At 55.1% G+C, this 21916-nt stretch overlaps 11 protein-coding genes across 11 annotated transcripts; 3 read left to right on the forward strand and 8 right to left on the reverse strand.

Moving 5' to 3' along the window:
- Positions 1-223: 223 nt before the first annotated feature.
- Positions 224-2081, reverse strand: BDY17DRAFT_324751 (major facilitator superfamily domain-containing protein; the record flags this gene model as incomplete). Its single annotated transcript, XM_033737259.1, has 4 exons — positions 224-469; positions 522-1844; positions 1896-1972; positions 2024-2081. The coding sequence occupies 4 exons, from the start codon at positions 2079-2081 to the stop codon at positions 224-226; spliced, it is 1704 nt and encodes a 567-aa protein (XP_033589041.1).
- Positions 2082-2347: 266 nt separating this feature from the next.
- On the reverse strand, positions 2348-4003 carry BDY17DRAFT_160696 (uncharacterized protein). Its single transcript, XM_033729714.1, has one exon. The coding sequence runs from the start codon at positions 3782-3784 to the stop codon at positions 2636-2638; it is 1149 nt and encodes a 382-aa protein (XP_033589042.1). The 5' UTR covers positions 3785-4003; the 3' UTR covers positions 2348-2635.
- Positions 4004-4920: 917 nt separating this feature from the next.
- Positions 4921-6513, reverse strand: BDY17DRAFT_252165 (FAD/NAD(P)-binding domain-containing protein; the record flags this gene model as incomplete). The annotated part of the gene is made up of 1 exon (XM_033731231.1): positions 4921-6513. One exon carries the CDS (start codon positions 6511-6513, stop codon positions 4921-4923), a length of 1593 nt encoding a protein of 530 aa, XP_033589043.1.
- Positions 6514-6731: 218 nt separating this feature from the next.
- Positions 6732-9160, reverse strand: BDY17DRAFT_160680 (putative amino acid permease). The gene is made up of 7 exons (XM_033729713.1): positions 8785-9160; positions 8536-8724; positions 8444-8478; positions 8303-8354; positions 7579-8250; positions 7474-7521; positions 6732-7412 (listed from the first exon to the last, which is right to left on the reverse strand). The coding sequence occupies exons 1-7, from the start codon at positions 8905-8907 to the stop codon at positions 6951-6953; spliced, it is 1581 nt and encodes a 526-aa protein (XP_033589044.1). The 5' UTR covers positions 8908-9160; the 3' UTR covers positions 6732-6950.
- A 715-nt stretch (positions 9161-9875) lies between these two features.
- BDY17DRAFT_160678 (uncharacterized protein) lies at positions 9876-10934 on the reverse strand. The gene has a single exon (XM_033729712.1). The coding sequence runs from the start codon at positions 10671-10673 to the stop codon at positions 10113-10115; it is 561 nt and encodes a 186-aa protein (XP_033589045.1). The 5' UTR covers positions 10674-10934; the 3' UTR covers positions 9876-10112.
- BDY17DRAFT_160634 (uncharacterized protein) lies at positions 10543-11924 on the forward strand. The gene is made up of 2 exons (XM_033729711.1): positions 10543-10926; positions 10989-11924. Exons 1-2 carry the CDS (start codon positions 10672-10674, stop codon positions 11736-11738), a joined length of 1005 nt encoding a protein of 334 aa, XP_033589046.1. The 5' UTR covers positions 10543-10671; the 3' UTR covers positions 11739-11924.
- A 1186-nt stretch (positions 11925-13110) lies between these two features.
- On the forward strand, positions 13111-14019 carry BDY17DRAFT_354062 (uncharacterized protein). Its single transcript, XM_033738245.1, has 2 exons — positions 13111-13323; positions 13382-14019. The coding sequence occupies exons 1-2, from the start codon at positions 13236-13238 to the stop codon at positions 13858-13860; spliced, it is 567 nt and encodes a 188-aa protein (XP_033589047.1). The 5' UTR covers positions 13111-13235; the 3' UTR covers positions 13861-14019.
- A 44-nt stretch (positions 14020-14063) lies between these two features.
- Positions 14064-15361, reverse strand: BDY17DRAFT_160702 (uncharacterized protein). Its single transcript, XM_033729715.1, has one exon. The coding sequence runs from the start codon at positions 15164-15166 to the stop codon at positions 14117-14119; it is 1050 nt and encodes a 349-aa protein (XP_033589048.1). The 5' UTR covers positions 15167-15361; the 3' UTR covers positions 14064-14116.
- A 154-nt stretch (positions 15362-15515) lies between these two features.
- On the reverse strand, positions 15516-17904 carry BDY17DRAFT_298600 (cytochrome P450 family protein). The gene is made up of 2 exons (XM_033733766.1): positions 16914-17904; positions 15516-16861 (listed from the first exon to the last, which is right to left on the reverse strand). The coding sequence occupies exons 1-2, from the start codon at positions 17520-17522 to the stop codon at positions 16007-16009; spliced, it is 1464 nt and encodes a 487-aa protein (XP_033589049.1). The 5' UTR covers positions 17523-17904; the 3' UTR covers positions 15516-16006.
- Positions 17905-18076: 172 nt separating this feature from the next.
- BDY17DRAFT_251654 (major facilitator superfamily domain-containing protein) lies at positions 18077-19814 on the reverse strand (the record flags this gene model as incomplete). Its single annotated transcript, XM_033731193.1, has 3 exons — positions 18077-19217; positions 19274-19602; positions 19653-19814. 3 exons carry the CDS (start codon positions 19812-19814, stop codon positions 18077-18079), a joined length of 1632 nt encoding a protein of 543 aa, XP_033589050.1.
- A 709-nt stretch (positions 19815-20523) lies between these two features.
- On the forward strand, positions 20524-21601 carry BDY17DRAFT_324760 (elongation of fatty acids protein 3; the record flags this gene model as incomplete). The annotated part of the gene is made up of 2 exons (XM_033737260.1): positions 20524-20961; positions 21014-21601. The coding sequence occupies 2 exons, from the start codon at positions 20524-20526 to the stop codon at positions 21599-21601; spliced, it is 1026 nt and encodes a 341-aa protein (XP_033589051.1).
- Positions 21602-21916: the final 315 nt, after the last annotated feature.

The following is a 21916-nucleotide window of genomic DNA, read 5'->3' on the forward strand; positions in this document are numbered from 1 at the left end:
TCGGTTAGTAAAGTGACGCGAATCTGATGGAGGATTAGTGAGCGGGCACTGCGCGGATTCTCATCGAACGGGAGACGTATCGAATGGGTGTATGTATTTGAGGTTGGCTTGCGGCTCGATTGGGTCATTTCTTGCCGATAAAGCGGACATGAAAGTGCAGGATGAACACTCGAAAAACGCTAAGCAACGCTGTCCACCTGATGCGAATAAACAACCATCCCACTCAGCGAACATTCAGAATCTGGCGATCCGCAAGCTGAAAGTATTTCGGCGCGCACCGCTCTCTCAGCCTCTTGCCGTAGCGAATGAGCAGGTAATTCCCGGCGTATATGACAAGGAAGACCAAGGTGACGATGATGTACATGTTCTGCAGGCCGTCGAGGTTGATCCAGGGCGTCAGCGCGAAGACGATGATGGTCGCGAAGCCGAATTTGACGACGACGAGCCCGACGAGGCAGTCGGCGATGATCTGACGCTGCTATTAGTATTCATGGGCATAGTCAAGACGTTGCAAGACGCACCTCTGTGTATGCATCCGTTAGATAGGTGAGAGACAAGCTGCCTGCTGGAGTGATGGAGAAGTTCACAATGCCATAGCCCACTGCAATGACTGGCCACGGCAGCTTATGGTATAGTCCGAGTCCGAACAATAGCATTCCTAGGACGAAGAAAGGAGCGGACAGCAGAATGAGCCATAGACGCATCTCCGGCTCGTAGATGCCGCCATTGCGCTTCGCCATCCAGACGATCATCCGATCGCTCAAACGCCCAATGAGCGGTGCGCATGTCGCCGTTCCAATAAACGCAGCCAGTCCCATCAGGCCAACATCGGCTTCGCTGAAGTTGTAGGGGGCGTCGAGCAGGTAGTTGGAGAGAACGGTGATGCAAATGATCTGCGCGGTGTTCGAGGCGCCGTTGAGCACGGCCATGTATGCGACCGACGGAATGTACCACATCACCACGAAGCATTGATACGAATGCCTGCAGTAGTACCAGAAGGGCGCGGGCGTGGGGATCGAAAGCTTGAGCTTTTCCAGATATGGCTTCTGCGGAATCGAGTAGTCCACGTAGCGGTGCGCGACGGTCTGCACTTGTGGCAACTCCATGTTGACGTTGTGCAGGCTCTCATGATACCTGTCCTTCGAGTCTCCGTTGCTCAGCTTCTCCGGCGTCGTCATCTCGATCTCGTTGACCCGGTTGTCATTGCCGGGGATACTGGCTTCGGAGGTCGCGCCAACCACTTCGCCGTCGACGATGTCGGCTTTGCGCCGCTGGTAGTACGTTTCTTCGTAGAAGAAGAAGAACAGCAGGAAGAGGACGCCGAGAAGGATCGTGAGAATGTACCAAACATAGCGCCAGCCAAGAGAGCTCGAGGTGATATAACCCGCCGGGATACCCGCCAAGCTCGATCCGACAGTGGCGACCCAGTAGTAAATGGAGTTCATGAAGCCTCTCTCATGCACGAAGAAGACATCCGCTACGGTCATTTGCACCATGATCTCCGAGAGAGCGCCGACAACGCAACTGATGACATTGCTGCCCATCAAATCGCCGACGGTATGCGTGCGGCCGTACCACACCGCCATACCCGTCTGAATCAGCAGGCTGATAACGTAGACGAAGCGGCGGCCATATTTCAATGCGAAGGGGATGAGTATCACCCCTCCCACCATGAGAGCCGCAGTGCCCGCAGCGTAACTGTCATTGAGAATGCCGAAGCTGAATCCGAGCTGCGTGTTGAGATCTCCCCACGTGACCGTTTGGATGTTGACCAGAGCGTACACGAGGGTGGTGTAGAAGGAGACGAAGGCGAAGTTGACAATTTTGCGCCGCTGGGTCCAGTTCTGGCCGTGTGTTTAGTATTGTGTAGGGTGGCGAGAGCGATGAGCACTCACCAGAGGATCGTTTGGGTCGGTCGATGGCACGGGGTGCAGAATGATTTCCTCCTTGGCTCCGCGGGCGGCCGTCAAATCTGTGGTTGTTTAGTCGAGTACCATGATGTCCTTGTTCATTGGGCACGTACCATTCAGGTAGACGGTGCCGGGCGGCATGCCGGGCAGCGCCCGATCGTTGAAAGACATATTGCTGAGAACAAGACCTGAGAACGAGCAGTGTTGGCAGCAGAATCAATGGTGCGTCGATAGGTGGTGACGATAATATATTGGAGAACATTCGAGGGGGTCTGACAGATTTCTAGGCAAGTGCTTGACCGAGATAAGAGATGGCCGTGGCCGTGCCGGCGCGGCGGTATCGACGAGAGCCATGTGGCGAAATCCCCACCGCGGCTATCGCAGGCCAATGGCAAGACGCATAGAAGACCAGGGTAGAAGAGGGTAATGCGGGGTTTGAGCAATAACTTATCGCCCGCGCGGCTACCGAGTACGTTTCCTGCTTACCCATAGACGCCGACATCCGGCCGGCGATTCTCGGCGAACGTCGACATGACGTAGCGATTGCGGATGGGAAGCAGATACTGTCGCAGCCTCGAGGACGTGAGAAGTTGGACAAAGCTCGAGCACAGTCTTCGCGAAGTAAAGGGCTGGCATTGAGCGGAGAAATACGTATGAAGTCGCCAACTCGCCGCGAAAACTGCTGCGTCCCGCGCTCCCTGATGGACTGACGGAGAATCTCCAACTCAACTCGCGCCCGTGCCTGCGCCAGCACCATTAGGGGCAGCTCCGGCGTTCCCTGCCGCCGCATTGTTATTAGCACCGTTCCCGGTTGCCTCAGACTTTGCGTGCGCATTTGACCCGCTAGGCGAGCCACCGCTCGCAGCGACTGCTCCAGCGTCTCCGTTGGGATTGTCCAGGGACTGCGATTGGGTATCCGAAGTATCTGGGTTGGTGCCGGTAGTATCAGACGGTGCACCCTGGGCATCGGCACCGGTTGCAGCGGTTTGCCCTGACGATGAGGCCGGTTGATCGTTGCTGGTATCGCCATTGGTGCTATCGGCATTTGCTACTGCCTGGCCCACGCTTTCTATAGCAGTCGCGTTTGCTTGGATAGGGCCAGTGAGCGGGGTGTCCATTTCAGCACTGCTAGATGCACTGGCTGCGTCATCACCGTTCGCATCCGCGGCAGCGGCAGCAGCCGCGGACGAAGACACGGAAACTGGCCCAAGAGGAGTGTTCATGGTTCGGGATACCGCGTTAGAGAGCCCGTCGGACTGCGCGTCCACGGCGTCAGGGTTCGTAACTCCTGCTGACGCGCTCGAGTTTGAGTCCGTGTCATCGACGCCGTCGTCGCCGCCCGAGCCCGCGCCCGACGAAACCGAAGACGCGCTCTTTCCATGGTCACTGCAGGCCGAGGAGAAAGAGCTATCTTGCGCTGCCCCAGGCTTGGTGATTTCGCTAGTCCGCTGATTCGCTTGGGTGGTGCCTTCAGATGCTGCAGAACCCGCAGCTTCGCTATCGTCACCGGGCTCGGCGGTGCCCTCAAAGGGGAACACATCTGCGTTGGTGGCGGCGGTGCAGGGGACCGCCGTAAGGGTAGATGTCGGCGTGGTGATAGGGGTTGCACCAGGGACAGGCGCGGCGGCGATGGTGCTCGCCAAAGCGAACAAGATGGAGTATGAAGTGAGCTTCATGGTGAAGTGAACGTGAATGCAATGTAAACGGGTGAACGAAAGACTGTCGAAAGGCACGAAAGAAGGAAGAACAGGAGCCACGGGCAGACGTACGCAGCTATAATAATACACTTTCAAAGCCGTTGAGGAAAAACGGACGTGCAATGCGCACCCCTTGCACCTCGTTCGAAAGCGGCCATCGCACGGTGATGCAAACATCCCGATGCAAGACCACGCACAGTTGAAAGTGCAATCACAACAGTCGTGCTCTTCCCAAATGATGGCTTCCGCGGAGCAACCAAACGTGGGGAGGATGCGATTGGTGCGGCCGGAGGATTAGATCAGGATCGGCGCCGCGACGCATGCGGGCGCGAGGGTTTCGTTAAAGATCGGCGGCGCTATCGGGTGATTGCCTCGTATTTCAAAACGTTTCTTCCCCTTTGGAAGGCATCGGAAATGATGGATGGCCAGTGTCCGATTTTGACGGAGAGGTGCTGCGCCGCACGCGGATGGTCGTGACAGCCAGGAATGAATACAGTAGTGAGGAAGAAGAGGGCTTACACATGACTCTGCATTTCCGATGCCTTGATGGAGCTTCGACACCCCGATCTTTTATCTATCGACAGCAGACGATAGAACAGTCGACCGGCTCTCAATCATGGACATCCGGCCGTCACGTCGCCCACGTCCCTTCGAGTCACTAGTAGATGCTGATCGATCGTCTCTGTCCCGGTCGATCTCGTATCTGCGTAACCATTCAGACCCGCATGAAACTCGCCTCTCATGCCGCTTGCCGCCAATAGTGCTTCTGCACCTGCTTGAAAGCATGGCTGGTGGGAAAGCATGCCGGAGATGCAAGTTCCTACCTCGGACCAAGTCAACACAACGATTGTCGTGTCGAGAAGCTTTTGGAGGACGCACCATTCAAGGTAGTGCTCTCAAGCGGTCGTAATCATTAGCCCGACCTTGAAAATTCACGACCTCATCGCCATATGCACGCCGGCCGGAATAGTAGTGCCCCCGTATTCCAAGATCGGAAGTCACACAGTATTACATGCATCTACTGTACATCTCGCATATAAGCATTCGGCCAAGCTTTTATGTCAAGCGTTTGCATCTCTGATTTCCCGGTTGGGAAGTCTGCATCCGCGGCGATGCTGGGTGGGTGGGCGGCGAGGATATTCCATTGGCGCAGCAACGGGATCGACTTATGCAAGGTGCTTGAAACCCAACTACGATACGAAGTCCAGTGCAACCAAATCGATGCTTCGGAAAGCCGGGATCGTTGGGCTTCAAGGCTGTGAGATGCCTGTCCACGACTCACGGCTCGATATAACAAAACACTTCGAAGGCAGTCACGGCGTGCGCTCCACCTTCGCATCCGCATTCGTCTTCTCCACCGCCTTGCGTGCATCCTCCCATGGCGTTCGCTTCCCCTCGTCGAACAGTCGAAAGATGTGCGGAGTAAAGATGCCCCCATTCACCAAATTGCTCAGCTGCCGATCCGCGAGCCAAAATTTCCATCCCTCAACGCTCCAGCTCGTCCGCTTGACCACCCCCAAGCCTGCGGCCTCATCGCACCACTTGTACCAGTCCCAATTGTTCCGCAGGTTGGTGTTGGCCAATTCGCCCGTAGCGGCTATGCGGCAGACACTTTCGTGCTGCGCGTCGACGTGTTGCTCCATTTCTGCTCTGCTTGGCAGGGTTGACTTGCTCGCCCAGATTTGCGCGACGGCGGCGGAGGAGATGTCGTAGTTCATGTTTGCTTGCGGCGTCAGCGGACTGGTGCCAATAAAAGCAAGCGAGTCCGGGAAATCGAGAGAGAAGATGCCCTGGTAGAGTCGGGGCAGCGGGCGCGAGTTTGCACCAGGCAGGCCTGACCAGTCTTTGCGCGTGTCTCGCGTGGGATCTGCAGCGGGGTCGAGGTAAGAGAAGTCGGAGCGGAAGCCGGTTGCGAAGACGATGTTGTCGATGTCGGATAGTTGAGAGCCGTCGGCAAAGGTAAGAGTGCTGCCATTCACCGCGGTCAGACCACGCTTAAGGTGCACTTGGCTCTGATGCACCGCAGAGACCAGAGTATCGCTCAGCGTAGGGACTTTCCTTGTGGGCGGATGGGCTTCTCGAAGGCCCCATTCCGCCGGGATGTTGAACTTTTTCTTCGTCATGTGGTTCATCCCCAGAACGACGGCCCATTGAGACAGCGAGGGGAAGTGCTTGTTGAAGATTCCCCCGAGCTTCACGCCACGCAGGGAGAGGACGAAGTCTCCCGGCTTGCCCGAAGCATTTCGTCGACTGAAAATGGCGTTGCCGCGCCGGTGGGAGAGCCAAACGTTCTTTGCGTAGCCGATGAGGTCGACCGCGATGTCGGGGCCAGTGTTCCCCAGGCCCACCACCACGACGTTCTTCCCCTTGTAGTCTTCCGGATTCTTGTAGGCGTTGGAGTGGATGGCGTGGCCGGTGAATGTCTCGATGCCCTTGATGTCGGGGAGTTTGGGACTCTGCACCTGTAGGCCAGCTGCAATGATGACTCGGTCAAACGTCAACTCGCTCGTCGTCTTACTCCCTGCGTCAGTCGCCTTGAGTACCCATTGCCCATCGCGCCGCCCAACACGCTCAATCCTCGTCTGCAGTCGCGCATGCCGCCTCAAATCGAAGTGGTCAGCGTAGGCTTCAAGGTACTCCTCAGCCTGGTGCGCAAGAGGAAAGTCTGGCACGTTATCCGGGTAAGGAAAGTCCGTATAGCAGCCCAGGTGCTTCGACAGGTTTGCCACGGTGGATTTCAGGACGGACGTCTTGGTGGGATCCGGGGTGTACATCCACAAGCCCCCGATGTAGGCGTTGCTGTCGAAACCGACGGCATCGAACCCGGCTTCCCGCAGATTCTTCAGTGCGACTAGGCCTGACGCTCCCAGTCCGACGACCGCCACCCGTCCGTTCTTCACACTCATTTCCCCGTCTGCAGCGTCGAGGATGCGCGATCGGGGGGATCGAACGGGCGAGAAGGCGGTTGGAGTGGAAAGCGGAGTGGCCTCAATCGCAGATATTGTCGCCAAGTTTGGGGTGGAAATACCGCGTGGCAGCAGCTCTATACATGTTTTGATTGAAAGTGAAGATTGTAAGGCGTTTAGTAGAAGAACGGAGACGGAGAAGGCGCGGTGCGTGGCCAGACGATCTTAGCCGGAGTCAGCCTGCGGCTGAAGTGGCTGATGTGACGATCGTCTCCCATCCTGGTCAGAAGCAACCTCACGCATTGCGTCGTGAACAACACAAACGAGACGGGAACGAAGGCCTTGATGGAAACCGAGTCTTGCAATCAATGGGAAAGTCGACCGAATCTAACGTTCAGCAGTGGCGTCTGAACCATGTCTAACTACCTCTTCTTATTCTATCGACCATCTCCACTTCCCGATACCTCCTCTTCCTCCAGCACCCGATCCAGAGTGAAATGCTTCCGCCGTCCTCGCAGAAACCAATCCAATAGTGCAAGTAAGATGACAAACCCAAACACCGGACCAGACCAATTCAGCTCCGCAGGATTCGCAACCGGCAGCATCGGGGGAAACGGCAGGAAGCAACAACTGTAAACACCCCAGGCGATGGCGAAGAAATTGACGAGAACGCCGTACCGTCCCATCTTCCACGGGCCGTAGTTGATCGGCCTGCCGCGGAGTTTGTGGACGGTGAAGAACAGGATTGGGAGCGTGTACGAGGCGTAGAGTGCGAGGGTGGAGAGCGAGATGATACCCTGGAATGCCACGGTGGAGCCGAGCTGGATGAAGCTTAGGAGGAAGACGACGACTACGATGAGTCCTAGTGCGCGCAGGGGGATTTTGTATTTTGGTGAAACCTGTGTGTCGTGTTAGATGTTGTGTGCTTTTGCGATGTTTCTCGGGTAGGGGCATGCCCACGTATGCAAAGAATGCTGAGAATGGGAGTCCGTTGTCTCGAGCAAATGCCTGATTGAATGTTAGCGGGATCGCTGGCAAAGAACATGCAGCATTCACAATCCTTACCCAAGTCAGTCGAGAGACAGAAGCCAGCGAATTGGTCAAGGAGACGTAGCCCGTCAGCATCAACATGGCCATCAAAGTATTGGTTCCATGCAGCGAATGAGTTGCCTGGTAGAAAATCTCGATGATCGGATATCCGGTCCGCGTAGTGAGAGCATTTTGAACATTCCCGATGGTAAACAGCAGGCAGATCATCCAGCCGAGCGCCATGATGCCATTGGTGAGGACGGCGAGGACCATAGTTTGTGGCACGACAGTCCGTGCGTTCTTAACTTCTTCTCCCATGTGTAGTGGACCGTCGAAGCCGGTAAAGGTGTATGTCGACGTTAACAAGCCGATGCTGAAGATGACGCCTTTGTTGGTCCACCCGCTTTGATCCCCAATGAAGTCGGTGAAGACGAATGACGGCGAGCTGTGAGGTGCCAACACCACCAAGACGACGATGAAGATGGGAAGGAAAGACAGGTGCATGATGATGCCGAGCGTTTCGAACGGTGCGAGAAGTTTTCGAGCGAACATGTTGATCAGAACTGGAACGATCATTGTGGCCCAGATCAGGAGCGTGCCGTGCCATCTCTGCGGCTGGTAGCCCAGGTAGTTGAGAGCGATCAGGCCTTCGATTTGAGTACCGGCGAAGTAAGGGAGAGCACTGACGGAGGCGAGCCAGCCAAAGACCTGGGCTTCTTGTCAGTGTGGGTGTAGTGCTGCTCTTATCGGGAGGACGCACAGTGAGCCAGCCCTGCATCAAGCCCCAGAAGTTCGAGGCGGCGGGGGCGTATCTGTTGTTTTGAGAAAGCGTCAGCAAATCCCTCGAGAGTGACACGCGGGACACTCCACTGTCCGATCAAGACTTGCTGAGATCACCTACTTTGCAGTCCAGTGATATTGACCACCCGATACACACTGAAGTACGAAAGCAATCAGTAAGCCAGTCTCTCGTAACATGCGTTGCCGACATACGACGATGGATGCCATCTCAGCAATTGAGCAGCTCATGCACATGGCCCCGATGGTGGCGAGGATGTATCCATACACCAAAACCACCGGCCCGCCGTTCAATAGTCCTGCTCCGAATCCAGCAGCCACGCCTTCCCATGATCCCAGCACCGTACATGCAAAGCCGAAGATGGGAAAGAAGCTGATGAAGCGCTGCGAATGAGACTATCAGGGTCTTTTGTTTTCGGCCATGTCTATGCTTCAGTGGCTCACCTCGAGTTTTCTCGTGGGTTGAGCATGCGTCACGTCAATCTCCGTTTCTTGGACCGTTTCTTCTTGTGTGATTTCGTGGGCATCTTTCAACCCGCTCTCCAGCTCGATTTTTGCTATTGCCATTTCGTTCGCGGGTATCGAGAGTGGAGCAGTAAAGAATACGAGAGTGAAAACGGATTGAAAGAAATGCGAGTGCAGGCCATGCACTTATGGTATTGAATGGATTGCGTCGATCAAATGCATGACTGAGCATTTGCACCATGTAACGTAAAGTACACACCTGCTGTTCTTGGCCACGGTTCCGCGGATCTGTGTTGCCACCTGCACCTCCAGCGCATCGTATGGTCAGCCTCTGTCGAGACATATCGGATGAAACATTCCTCAGTCGGGCATGAGGTGCGAGATGATGATCTTAGACTCCAGCATGCATCGCGGTATCGACATTGAAGCCCAGACGATGCAGACAGACGTCGTGACGACAGGACCGACTTTGCGAAGGCCCGCAGTAGTGCAAGGTCGCTAGCATGTTACGAATCCGCAGTAAGGAGGGTCGTGCAATTAGGAAGCTCGTAGTCTATCCCTTCCCAATCCGGGGAAGCGGGACAACGGTCTCAACTCCGGTGTGGCAGTCAGTGGCTCATAAAACGCTGCTCTGGAGACGTCACGACTGCACCTCTGTTGCGGCGCCGCGTGCGTGCTATTTGGTGTGCTGTATTTTGAAGAAGTGTGAGGCCAAGTTCGAAGTACTGCCGTTGAGGCGCGAAACTGCGGGACGATCTGTTTCCGAGGTCGGACGAGCAAAGAAGACAGGGATTCATCTCATGGGCAAGGCGGATTTGAACTCTCTTAAGCATCCCCACTGCCAGTAACACCCTTCATTCCATGATGATGCGTTCCGTCGACATGAACCATACCACCCACGGACAGAGCTTTGGAACGCGCGCTGAACGGCATCGACCACGTGTTCGTGAAAGATCCATTGACGTCAATCTCGAATAAATCGGCCCTACAAGATGTCGATCAATTCCTCGGCGTCGCCGCAACGTTCCACAAGTCTACAGCATCACGAGTGCCAATTTGTTTAGTGATCCACTAACAGTCGCGCTGGACGCAAGTCACCTCTACATGACAAATAAGAGCTTGGCCTTTTCCCCTTCTAATAAGTCTTCAACGATCAATACTTCCATCTTCGTTTAATCAACACCTTTTCACGGCCTGAAGATGGAGATGATTGGTAGAATGCTCGCGTCCTGCGCGGCCTGACCACATGTACAGCCGGGGTGAGTGTTGCTGCATAGACTCGGGAGTAACTCGTCTGACCTGATCCCCTAGCCGGCTCGCGAGATCACAGCATCGAGCCTCGCGATCAAGAAGACCCGTTGCCGCTGCAATTCCTCACCTTCAGCCATCCGTCCCAGGCCAAGACACGCAATTTGCGCAAAACCATCCGTAGCCATGTCACGCACCTGCAGCATCAAAAGGTGCGATTGTCGAGAGGCACTCCCGGACCAGAGCACGCTGCTTTCGTGGGCGAGAGCGCCGAGCTGGACGTCTCTGTTCCCTACCCGCCCTTCCCCTCGGCACAGAACAGCCCGGGTCCAGTCGTGGATGTCACGTCCGCCCAGGTAAACTCCATACCGGATCATTATCCTCGATTTGCATCCGCAGAAGACGAAGATGACGCCGCAGCGACACCACGCTTTCCGCAACAAGTGGCTACGTCGAGAGTGAATCCATTCACGTCCTACGACCCTTCTTCGGACTGGGTGGTAGACGTGCCGTCCCTCATCGATCAATGTATGGCCAACTCCCTCCAAGACCGCTCCCGGTATCTGACGCTTGTGTTTAGATCTCGAGCGTGCCCGAGTGCACATTACCTCCCAGGGCATGCCCAAAGTGGCTCGCGCTCTGGATTCGCGAATGATCAAGCCTCACCTCTACCTGGACGGCTTTCTCTTCAATACCTTGCTTACACTCACCACCACTAGTGTCCCGGTGGCAAATGAGCAACGGCGGCACGAAACCATGGTGACATGGCTCCGGACCAATCTCCTCATTACCATCAGAGCTGCTGTTGAATCACGGTCATACGATCCTAGAGCCCTGGCCATCTGCATCGCTCTGTTCATCGGCTGGGAATTGGTTGGTGCATCCACCCACCCCTCCTTCGCGCTCCTGCTAATTCTACGCGTCTGTGGTAACAGGAGATCGGAGACCCGGTCGCTTGTCGTGTCCACGTGAAAGCCCTCCCGACTATACTAGACTCCGATTCGAACGCGAACCGCCGAGAACCCCTGTTCACCTATTCTGGTCGAGAGTGTGGCAATCGGGCTTTTCGGGGAGGCAGCAGCATTCCGTCTGGCTTTGAATTCTTTCGAGCGCAAAACCTCCTGCCCTCCTCGCTCATGTTCCACGTCGGCAGTCTTGTATATTGGGACGCTTCAGCGCCCGGCTCGAGTCGCTGGATGAGGGAGCTGTGGAGTTCGATTGGGGCCTGCGCTCCGGCTGGAAGCAGGGCGCAGAGTGCTGTCGCCCAGGGAACCGTGGACGCACGGATCGCCCAGCTGGTGCGTCAAGCGGCGATCATGTTGGGTTCACTCATGCGGTCAAGCGCCGGTGAGCGGCCGGTCGCGCAGCCGCAAGTCACGGGGATCCAGGCACAGTGGCACTCCATGCTGTCGACTGACTGGGACTCGCTGATGGGAACGGTGTTTGATGAGATTCTGCTGTGGAGCATGTGCGTGTTTTGCACCACGTCGGGATACCACAACGATCCGCAGCTGAGAGGAATTGCTCGCTTGCTTGCACGGCTGGACATCCGGACCCTGAACGACCTCTCTGCACTCCTTGCCACATTTCTCTGGCCGCCGTGTGTGCACCAGCCTCTACTAGATTTGTGCTCCCACATGCATGGTCTGCTCCCGCCCTCTTGGACCTTGCCGGAGGGAGGGTGAATCGTCGTTGCCCATTCGCAACATTCACCTGCTGCTTTCCCCATGATGGCACTAATTTAGCGGTCTAGTGGGCACAACGCTGTTCAAGACCGGCTCCGCGAGGAGAATGTTGGTAGCCAACTACCAATCAGGACGGGGAGTGATTCGGAGAATGGGCATCCGAGCATGCAGGATCTCAAATGCCTTAGCTGTGGCCAACGAAGTCCTGCGGCTTTCGCCCTTCGTCCCGACGATGCCCCAGGACAGACTCCCCAAAGAAATTGGTCCCCGCCGGCTCGTTCGAAATCGTAGTCAAGAATCGGCTGATGCGGGTTGAGACCAGTAGCGTGGAGGCTGAACGGGGCATCGAGCCAAAGAGTTCATCTCCGATTCATGGATGATCGCACCGAAAACAGCCAATGCAACGAGTATTGCTTCATGGCGCAGATCGTGCACTCGTCGGGTATTGCAGCAGCAGAAAGCCTCGTTACTGCGGCGGGGGCGGTGGAACTCCCGACGGGGTCGGTGGAGAGCCGAAGCCGTGCCTTAAGGTCGTTCACGCCTGTGACCGTCCATGTCACCCTCTGGAAGTTTCGCGGTGTAAACTACCGGCGATCGACAGCCTTTAGATGTAACGTGAAGCGAGCGTTTTACGAATCATCACCCCAAACCAGGCTAGACAGCAATGTTGATGCGTCCAGGCAACCACATGTAATCCAAGAAGTACTCTGGCACGCTCACGCAGATCCCGCCTCCCCGCGGAGTGAACCGGGGATAAGAAAGCGCAAGCCTTCGAGATGTGGATGAGCACGTGGGGGTGGGCTACATAGCGTGACTTTCATGTCTCAAACCAGATTGCATCAACACGAAGATTCCAAACCTTTTGCACTACTCTATCCGAGCACTGCTGTCTTGGCGCTGTAGAATACGAAACTTCCTATACTGCAAAGAAGCCGTGTGAATCCTCATTGACGAAAATCAGCGGATGGTGCCGTTGCTAGTGAATGCGCGCAAATTGACTTAACGGAGTTATAAGACGCCAGCAGAAGCGTTGATCATTGGACTGGACTACTTTCACCACCGCAAGAGGAGACGGCCATTGTACCTAGGTAGCCAGCCCGGCCAAAGGAGTGCACACGAAACGAGAGCGGGTGCCTGTCGAATTCCACAGGCTCGCTATAGCACGGGGTGGTGTTGCATTTGTCCAATGGATCAACACCTACGCCAAGGAAAACGTGGGTCACGGAGCCGCAATCTAGGGGCGTAGAGCCGATGAAAACAAGCCAGTTCAGCCCTAATATCTGTCCACCGTCGAAGCTTAATCAACTAGTTCCACGGTAGACTCGTTCTCATGGTAAACGAGGCTAAGCATCAGGCCAGCTGAAGTGGATGGCCATGTCCATGTGTCCGCCCGAAGCCCTATTTAAGAGCGTACCGTCTATACGTCTGAACATGCAACGAGCTCCAATCTCCAATTCCTTCTTTTGAGCATTACCTCCAGTACGAAACAGATCCAAGATGCAGCTCATTACAGGCTCGCTGCTTGCAGCAATGTTGGCTTTGACTGCCCAAGCCAAGCCATGTTCTTTCAACGAAGCATCAGGCTGTGAGTCCCTCTCAGTTCAAAGAAGACAATCCTGTTCGATCTAATTGGTCCATGGCAGTCACGCTTTCTGCCGTCGTCAACAAAGCCTTGGTCCCTCTCTACCTTTTGAGCGACCACTCCAATAACAGTCCCAACGACATCTACTTCGGCATCAGCACCACCTCCCCAGGCAAGACAACCAAGAGCGTGTTCTCCATCGTCAACCAAAACCTCTTCGCCAACGAGACCCAATACCCTAAGCAACAACCGATGCAAACGGCCATTGCGCGCAACAGCTCGCAGCTCACGCTGGAGCCGGTGTTCCAGTACCCTGTGGAAAATGAAGGACTATCGCTGGTTGCCGGCGCGGGCGGGCATGCCTGTGCCCTGGCGCTCGACAAGACGACGAGCCATTTCTACTTGTGTCCTAACAATGAGGCCGAGGGATCGGCCAATCCGAACGGTGGAGGATACCCGCAGTACCCTTTCATCGCCTTCTTTTCGTCCAATCCGGCCGCCGTGTGCAACAGCACCATGGTCGTGGCTACTGCGGCTTGAAGTTACCCGCCGAGCCGAGTCTGCGCTGTCAAGCGTGGGAGGTTGACCACAGCAGGGAACAAGTGTGGTTCTTAGTACCAATGGAAAGGTTGCAAGCAAGATCGAATGAGGAAACGAATCGATAGTATACATGCGGAGTCGTACACAGAATTTAGTCGTACATACAATGAAATGTCGGTCGAAAACAATGCAAACCATGTTTGACCTTCTCTAGGCTGCATAGCTACGATGCAGCGCCGCGAATGATGCCATGAAGCTACTTGCACGCTCGTCGAGGCTCTCCATCCCCGTATTCCCAGAGAGTTCCATCTAGTGCTTTCCTTTCCATCCAATGCTGACACGTTGTCACGTCATCGAAGCGCTTCCTTTGTCGAAATCCCCACGTCCAACGCGTGCTTCGCTCCTTAGGAACGTCGAGTCGATGCAGTCTTCCAAAGTCGTGCACGTGATGACTCGGCTCGCAACGTGCTTTTCCTTGCGAATCGATCATAGATGGGGCTTTCTGGCCGAACACACCATTCCGATGCCCCTCCGGAGTGTTGATAATGATCACTTTCGCAGACGCGTTGAGACATGACATTGTCAAAGTCAATTCTTCGTCCACGAGCCCATGCGGTCGGGTAAGAACCAGCGTCTCCAAACCTGGGAGAGCTCTCAGACCTTCGCGTACGGACTGCGAGCGGATGTCCACATTGTAGAGGCCGAGATGCTTCAGACGCGGCCACGACGCCCATACCTGTGGCTCCGCCGGGTGATTTGAAAGCGAGCTTGAATCGAGGTAAAGCTCGTCTTGCACACTGACGAATTGGTCCAGGTTCCTCAACTGCGCAAACGCATCACGCAGCGCAGGCTGGATCTTCGGAGCGCTGGGATCTTCGGGAGACATGTTGCGAAGAGGCATGTTGATGACTAAGCGCTGTAGGCTATTGGAGAGGAAGGCGAAGAGAGTTTTGATGTTGGCGACGACGCCTGCATCGTCGATTGTGTCTCCCAAGAAGGGAGAGAGGTACATCGATGTACTCGACTTCATCTTCAGACTCAGCGGAATGGCGAAGGGTTCCCGATGAGTGGTATCGCCTTTCAAGGCTCGAAGCAGGCCGTCGAGGCGCCATGGAGAGTTGATGTAGAGACATCGTGACTGGATTTGTCGCTGTGCGACCCAGGAAATCGTTTTGGATACTGTGAGGCATGCGTGGAGCGTCCGAGTTACAACATGGGAGGCTGGAAAAGCAATGCAGGCGTCGGACGGAGCGATGTTTTCGATGATGAGGCCCAGTATCTCGGGGGGTAAGCTGCGGTTGCTCATTGTACTGTCGTTTCCAACGATTGCAGTATCGAAAAGATTGGGCCAGGCAATTCCGGGAAACGCCGTTGGTATCAATCGCTAGTCGTGAGGTATACAGAATGAAATTAGACCAGAGATGCGAAGCCGGTGGTAATCCGTATGTGACTTGTTTGTCGAATCGTTGATAAACCACGGCCAATCGCACTTCCACGAGCGCCCAGACATCATTCGGCTGAGCAACGAACCCGAGGCTTTGGGAACCACTTTGACTGCATCGTGCAAGTGGGTCGGGCCAGGGTGTTGTGGAGCCGCCTTTTGCGTTGAGTAGGAAGCTTTGCGCTGTTGGCCTACATCATCGAAAACATACACTCCCCAATAACATCATCGCGCATGCCATGTGCAATTTCTGTTGATCGACGATATGAGACGCGTGACGTCGATTGACCCACTGGGCGTGATTGACTGTCGTCTATGAGATGCCCTACGGTGTCTGGCCAAACGATCGGGCTCACAAGCAGACTAATTTGTTTGGAGTTCTGCTAGGTATGGCCGCACGCAGATTCACGAATCATTGCAACGCTGCCGCGTATTTCGCGAACGTAGTCTCGAGGTTACTACCACATCTATCGGTTGCACTGCACCGCCCTCCGAATACCTCGAAACATTCAACCTCAAGAGATTGCACCCTTGTCCGCGAAGCGCAATTTAACCTGCACTCCATTGCCCGGCCTATTCTCGATTGTGTGATGCATCGTCATAGGAGCATCCGGCGGCTCCAAATTCTCAATGTCATCAAAGATCTGCAAGAGCCGGACGACAACGTACAAGACTTGTGTACGGGCAAATTGCTCTTCACCAGTGTTAGTGTATGGGTGGATCAAGCGGGTCGAAAAAGTGCAACTCACGTCCTATGCATTGGCGTGCCCCGCCGCCAAAGGGCACAAAGTCCCAGCCTGATTTGCGTGATTCCCATCTCTCTGGCTTGTACTCTTCGACGTCTGCGCCCCAGAGGTCCTCGCGGTGCTGCAGAGAATAAGTTGGAATGAGGACTTGTGCGCCCTTGGGGACGAAGACGGAGAACCGGCCATCTGGGCCGCCACCGCGTGGCAGCGTTGTGTCTCTCACGGCAGCTCGCTCGTTCATCGGCACGATGCCGACAAAGCGAATGGTCTCGTTGACGACGAGAGGTAGGTAGGAGAGGCTCCACAAATCGGAGGAGGTGAGTTCGCCGGCCTCCTTTCCTGCGAACCTCTCCGATACTTCCTCTCGAGCTTTGGTGAAGACGTCTTCGCGTCGGGCGAAGAAGTAGAACATCCATCCTATCAGCGCTGCGGTGGTGTCACGAGAGGCGTGTAAGACGTTGAGGGTCTCGTTTCGCAGCGTCAATGGGTCGCGAGTGGCTTTCATCAGCTCGCGGAGCAGCACCACCTTGTCCCGCATGATGTCGGATGTCTCCATCTTGCTGTCTTGTTCCGTCTGGCTCAGCACCATGTGCACAAAGTAGTCGACGAAGTCATGCACCGCCTGACGATGGGTTGAATATGTACCATCTCTTACAAGCCAGCTGTACTTTGCCAGAGCGCCCTGTCGATCGAGTACGTGTTTCGCCTCGTCCAAGTGATGGCCAAAATTTGATAAATCTGGCGCCTTCCGGCCTTCAAGGGTTGGGAGTCTGGCTCGTTGCTCAGGATCTTGCGTGGATGCTGAATGACCGTACTACACAGAAACAGTCAGCTTGGTAGTGACTCTGCAAGCGAGATCAACGCACCAGGAACTCTGTACTCGTATCCAGTGTCAGATTCTGGAACAAAGGCTGTAAATCAACCTTCGCTGTCCACTCTCCTGCATCAACTCTCAAGCGCTTGACCAAAGACTGCACATGCGTCTCAAACATGGCCAAGTTCGCAATGTTGTCACGGGCGAACTGCGGTCGAATGAGTTCTCGCGAATGCTTCCAGTCTACACCTCGATTCGTCATGACGCCGAGACCGAGGAGTGATTTGAACGTCCTCTCCCGATGCGGACCAATGTCGAAATCGGCACTCTGCGTGTTGAACATCGCTTTGATGTTCTCCGCATCTCGGGTGATGAGTAGTTCGTAGTCCAGAACCTGGGCCCGCATTGTATGGACGCCCTTTCCAATAGAATTGAACGTTTGATGCATCCATATGGGACCCCAGCCGTCTTTGGTGGCTTTGAGGCTTGCTCTCAGTGATTTGATTCCCCACAGACCGCGGTCGGGTGGGCTGGGTGGAGGAAGACATCCTCGCACTGCCGCCTCACGGGCATTGTGCCGCTTTAGCAGAGCGAGTCTTGTGGCCAGGTAGAGCACGCCGGCCAGCAAGAGGTACAGGATGGAGATGCCACTGAACAACATAATGATGTGCCGGACGTCGAAATTCTCACAGCGAGATGTGTGTTTAGGACTACGACAGCCATTGGACTTTTTCTGAAAAGATGTTGAGCTGCGTCATACCCAGGGCTGACCATTGTTTTGAGGATGACAATACGTGCACGTCACGCTGCTCCGTCGGGTCGGAAACTGCTGGAAAGGGGCATATGCACGGCATGTCCGATGATTGACTTCGACTAGCCCCATCAGGTCTGAGGTTTCCCAATCTGCATCTTGATCATTGACGACTGAGGGATTGAGTAGTCGGATGCGAATGAGATCTGCCCGATTGATCTTAATTGGGATACTGCGATGTGGCTCCTGTGGGTCCTGCTCTGGATCTCGCTATCCACATCGCCGGGAAACGTCAAACGACGAAGCTAGATTTCTGATTGCAAGAGGTCGACTTAAGCATACACGCTAGGCAACCTTAATTCCATGTAGCCGATGGTCTCTCTGTTTGATTACGACGGACCCGGACGGCAACACCGAGATCCTATGCTCGTAAATCTACTTCACGTGTTCTATGAAATCATCGTTTACTGGCTATTTCCTTCCCTCGTCCCTGTCTTCCGCTCTTCGTCACTCGCGCCTGCTGACTTGGTGCCATCCTTCACGCTACGCATTTCCAGCCCCAGACTGGTGAGAAAGGCAAGGCCGCTCGCTACCGTCGCGGTGATGAAGACGTCCCGCAATGCAGAGCTGTACGCCACTCTCACATCTGCAAGAGCTGCCGGCGAGAGCATGTGTTCGAATGCAGTGGCGCCGGCGGCGATGAGTTTCGCCATGTTCACGCCAGGGAGGCTGTCGCCGCGCAGCTCTTCGATCATGATGATATTGCCCACATAGACGGCTAATGCGCCTCCGATCGTCTGCGAGAAGGTAATGGTGGCGGTCCCAATCGCGACTTTCTCGAAAGGAAGCACCGCTTGTGCTGCCGTGAAATCCTGTTGGATGGCCAGACCAATGCCCGCTCCGGCGACAATCATGTATCCGATCCAGTCTCCTGTGCTCTCGTGGGTGTGCAGCGTGATCAGCAATCCAGCACCGACCGTGGCAATGGCGCAGCCAATCCAAGCCGGTGGAGCGAAGTAGCCGGTCTTCGTGGTCACGATGCCCGCGATAATGGTCGCCAGCGCAGTCGGCACGATGTACGCGAGCAAGTCCACGCCGCTCAAAATGGCGCTCCGTGCCATCACCGACTGCAACCAGATGGAAAGGTAGTAGACGTGCAGCAATAGCGTGGAGTAGAGGAAAAATGCGTTGGCGCACGCAAACTTCATCGTCCTTCCGCGCAATATCGACAGAGGGATCAGGGCCTCCTCTCCGCGCCGCCACAGCCATCCTACGAAGACCGCAATGGTAGCGAAGCTGCCGACGAGGAGGCCAATGATGGTCCCGTCGCCCCAAGGCGTACCTTCGTTCACGAACTGGAATGCAAGGAAGAGCATAGTGAGGCCTCCCAGAAGAAGCACGCCACCGCCGATGTCCAGCTGTGCCAATTTCTGTCTCAGGGAAAGCCGCGACGTGTCGTGCCGCTTTCTCGGGTTGAACAAGACCGCCATGGTGCAGATAGTGACGGCGCCGATGGGCAGATTCAGCCAGAAGCACCATCGCCATGTGACCTCGGACGTGAAGATACCCCCAAGAAGTGGGCCAGCAATGGAGCCAAACGAATAGCTGGAACCGCTGTCAGTGCCGCAGATCCTCATGGCTATTGGCTTTGGTTCACTCACAACATCCCGATGCCTGCAGTATAAACGGGTCGCTTGGGAAGCGGAACGGCATGTGCAATCGTCACGAAGGAACCGCTAAGAATGCCAGCGCTGCCGACGCCGGTAATCGCCCTGCCGACGATGAAGATGTTCGAGTTTGCAGCGGAGGCACAGACGGCGCTGCCAACCATGAAAATCGCCATCGCCACCAAAAATGTCCATTTGAGATTGAACATGTGGAATATCCGCCCGAATGTGGGCTGCAGCGCTGACGAGGTGAGCAGGTAGGCGCTTGCGTACCAGCCCGAACTGGGAAACGAATGGAACTCGTCGCTAATGTACGGCAACGCCTGATCATCTGTTAGATGGAGGTCTTGCGTTTGAAATGTTATCCACATACCGTTGTCACGATAGTCCGGTCGGCAGACATGACGAAAACGGCCAGACATAATCCGACGAGCAGGAATGCCAACGCCCATGACTTTGGGTAGTCTTCTTCGACCTGACGCTTCTCCTTGCTAATGGAATCGTTTGATGATGCCGCCGAGAATGGTGGGCTCATAATGCTCACTCGCCCGACTGAGGGCTCGTCTTCATCGTAGCGTGGCTCCACATCCTGGGCATTGCTGATTTCTCTCGCATGCCTTTCGAAGTGGAACGACGATTCTGATGCTGGGAACTGAAAAATCATTGTTGATCGAACGAGTTGCTTCCCAAGGTGTCGTTGCAAGCCTAGAACTGCCTCCGGAGAAACAATGTCGTGTACATGTCTGATCGAAGAAAACAGAGGGGCCCGAGATTCATAGTGATCGGCTAAGAATATTTGTCGTAGTGACGAAATATCTCGCATGGTCTGGTGGGTCTGATCGGCGCCTTGCACACGGATCGTCTCAACATGTTGTTCAAGTGGGTACAAGGCTTAGGGCTCCGATGCAGCTGAGTAAATACCTCCTGTCGCTCCTTCGATGCGCATATCGTCATGTCCATGCCGCAAATGGCCAATCCACACACGCTGGCTCCATTATGCATTACCTGCGTTGAGCGTACCAGCTCCACTTTGGTCGCCGAGATCATCCCGTCACGGGGCATCCATCGGGCTTCCTTGTGAGTCGGCATTTGCTCTCCAACCGGCCAGTCTGTCAACGCTTCAGACGTCACTCGGAGCTGCCGCGACCGAGAGCGAGTCGAAAAGTACAAAAAGTGTTCGCCATGTAAACAGTCCAGTAAATACTCAGACCATCTCCTGCAACAGCAACCAACATTGGCCCATGATGGACAACATTACTGCCACGCATTCTCTGTTCGTTTCTGATTCCTTCCAACCCCTCACAAACATCACCCGAGATGTCGTCCCTCACGCTCCCCTCTGGGCAAGCTTCGACAAAGTGTCTTCGAGCCTCCTCCGCCTCAATCCGTCGGAATTCGAATTCGTGCGTGGGCGAACGTCGTTGTCCACATTCCAAGAGACTGCTGCATTGCTCGTGGCCTACTATGCAATCGTTTTCGGTGGTCGAGAAGTGATGCGGAATCGCAAACCCTTTGAACTCAATAATGCTTTCAAGGTGCACAACTTCTCGCTGTCGATCGCCAGTGGAATCATGCTGGCGTTGTTTATGGAACAGCTTGTCCCAGCACTGCTACGATTCGGCGTCTTCGACACTGTGTGCGGATCACCTGGGTGGACGCAGCCGCTTGAGACACTGTACTATGTGAGTCTCCCTCCATAGCACTAGAAGAATGGCCTTCTAATGAGAATCACAGATGAACTACGTGACGAAATACATCGAGCTCCTCGACACGGTCTTCCTCGTGCTGCGAAAGAAGCCGCTCACGTTCCTGCACACCTACCACCACGGCGCAACGGCACTACTCTGCTACACACAACTCATCGGCAAAACACCGGTGTCCTGGGTCCCCATCACAGCCAACCTGCTCGTGCACGTCGTCATGTACTGGTACTACTTCCAAGCCGCGCGGGGCATCAAAGTCTGGTGGAAGCGGTACATCACGCAGCTGCAGATTGCGCAGTTCGTGCTGGACCTCGGATTCATCTACTTTGCCAGCTGGTCGTACTTTACCTCGACGTACTACCCCTCGCTGCCGCATATTGGGACGTGCAAGGGAGAGGAGTTTGCCGCGGTGTCCGGGTGCGTGATCCTCACTTCGTACCTGGTGCTTTTCGTGCTCTTCTACCTGCGCACGTACAAGACTGTCAAGACGGAGAAGCGGGTTACGAAAGAGTGTGTGCGGGTGGAGAACAAGGTGGACGTCAAGGTCGTCGAGCAGGTGACCGAGACCAAGAAGCCCGTTTCGCTGGAGGAGAACGTCGATGCCTCCTTGGCGCAATAGACGGCACGATGCTTTCGCATGCCTCAGATGGCTGTGTGCCATTCACAAAGATAAATCACACATTTACATAGACACCATACACTTAGACACAGACATAGACGTGGATACACGCAGTGCGCACAGCAGATTGCCAAAGAGCTCAGAGCACTCACCGGAACCCATTTCCCCGAATCTCACGGGCGACTCGTTTCGTTGTGAAATTTTCTACCTCAGCTTTCGAAGCCATTGGCAACGGCGACACAGGGCGCCGATCGAATGATATCATGTTCCGTGCGATTCCTCTTTGTTGAGCCGTCAAAGTTGCTGCTACGGCGC

Source organism: Neohortaea acidophila, assembly GCF_010093505.1.
Source record: "Neohortaea acidophila strain CBS 113389 unplaced genomic scaffold BDY17scaffold_6, whole genome shotgun sequence".
Taxonomy (NCBI): domain Eukaryota; kingdom Fungi; phylum Ascomycota; class Dothideomycetes; order Mycosphaerellales; family Teratosphaeriaceae; genus Neohortaea; species Neohortaea acidophila.

What these genes read in the sequence shown, in the direction of transcription:
- BDY17DRAFT_160678 (XM_033729712.1), bottom strand. Translation starts at nt 10,673, where the DNA reads ATGCCCTGGGAGGTAATGTGCACTCGGGCACGCTCGAGATCTAAACAC.
- BDY17DRAFT_160702 (XM_033729715.1), bottom strand. Translation starts at nt 15,166, where the DNA reads ATGAGCAACCGCAGCTTACCCCCCGAGATACTGGGCCTCATCATCGAA.
- BDY17DRAFT_160696 (XM_033729714.1), bottom strand. Translation starts at nt 3,784, where the DNA reads ATGTTTGCATCACCGTGCGATGGCCGCTTTCGAACGAGGTGCAAGGGG.
- BDY17DRAFT_354062 (XM_033738245.1), top strand. Translation starts at nt 13,236, where the DNA reads ATGCAGCTCATTACAGGCTCGCTGCTTGCAGCAATGTTGGCTTTGACT. An exon ending in TTTCAACGAAGCATCAGGCT is followed by an intron (nt 13,324 to 13,381) that starts GTGAGTCCCTCT and finishes GGTCCATGGCAG; the next exon opens with TCACGCTTTCTGCCGTCGTC.
- BDY17DRAFT_298600 (XM_033733766.1), bottom strand. Translation starts at nt 17,522, where the DNA reads ATGTTGTTCAGTGGCATCTCCATCCTGTACCTCTTGCTGGCCGGCGTG. An exon ending in ATACGAGTACAGAGTTCCTG is followed by an intron (nt 16,862 to 16,913) that starts GTGCGTTGATCT and finishes GTTTCTGTGTAG; the next exon opens with TACGGTCATTCAGCATCCAC.
- BDY17DRAFT_160680 (XM_033729713.1), bottom strand. Translation starts at nt 8,907, where the DNA reads ATGGCAATAGCAAAAATCGAGCTGGAGAGCGGGTTGAAAGATGCCCAC. An exon ending in TGATGCAGGGCTGGCTCACT is followed by an intron (nt 8,251 to 8,302) that starts GTGCGTCCTCCC and finishes CAAGAAGCCCAG; the next exon opens with GTCTTTGGCTGGCTCGCCTC. An exon ending in CTGTCTCTCGACTGACTTGG is followed by an intron (nt 7,522 to 7,578) that starts GTAAGGATTGTG and finishes ACATTCAATCAG; the next exon opens with GCATTTGCTCGAGACAACGG.
- BDY17DRAFT_160634 (XM_033729711.1), top strand. Translation starts at nt 10,672, where the DNA reads ATGCCCAAAGTGGCTCGCGCTCTGGATTCGCGAATGATCAAGCCTCAC. An exon ending in TGTTCATCGGCTGGGAATTG is followed by an intron (nt 10,927 to 10,988) that starts GTTGGTGCATCC and finishes CTGTGGTAACAG; the next exon opens with GAGATCGGAGACCCGGTCGC.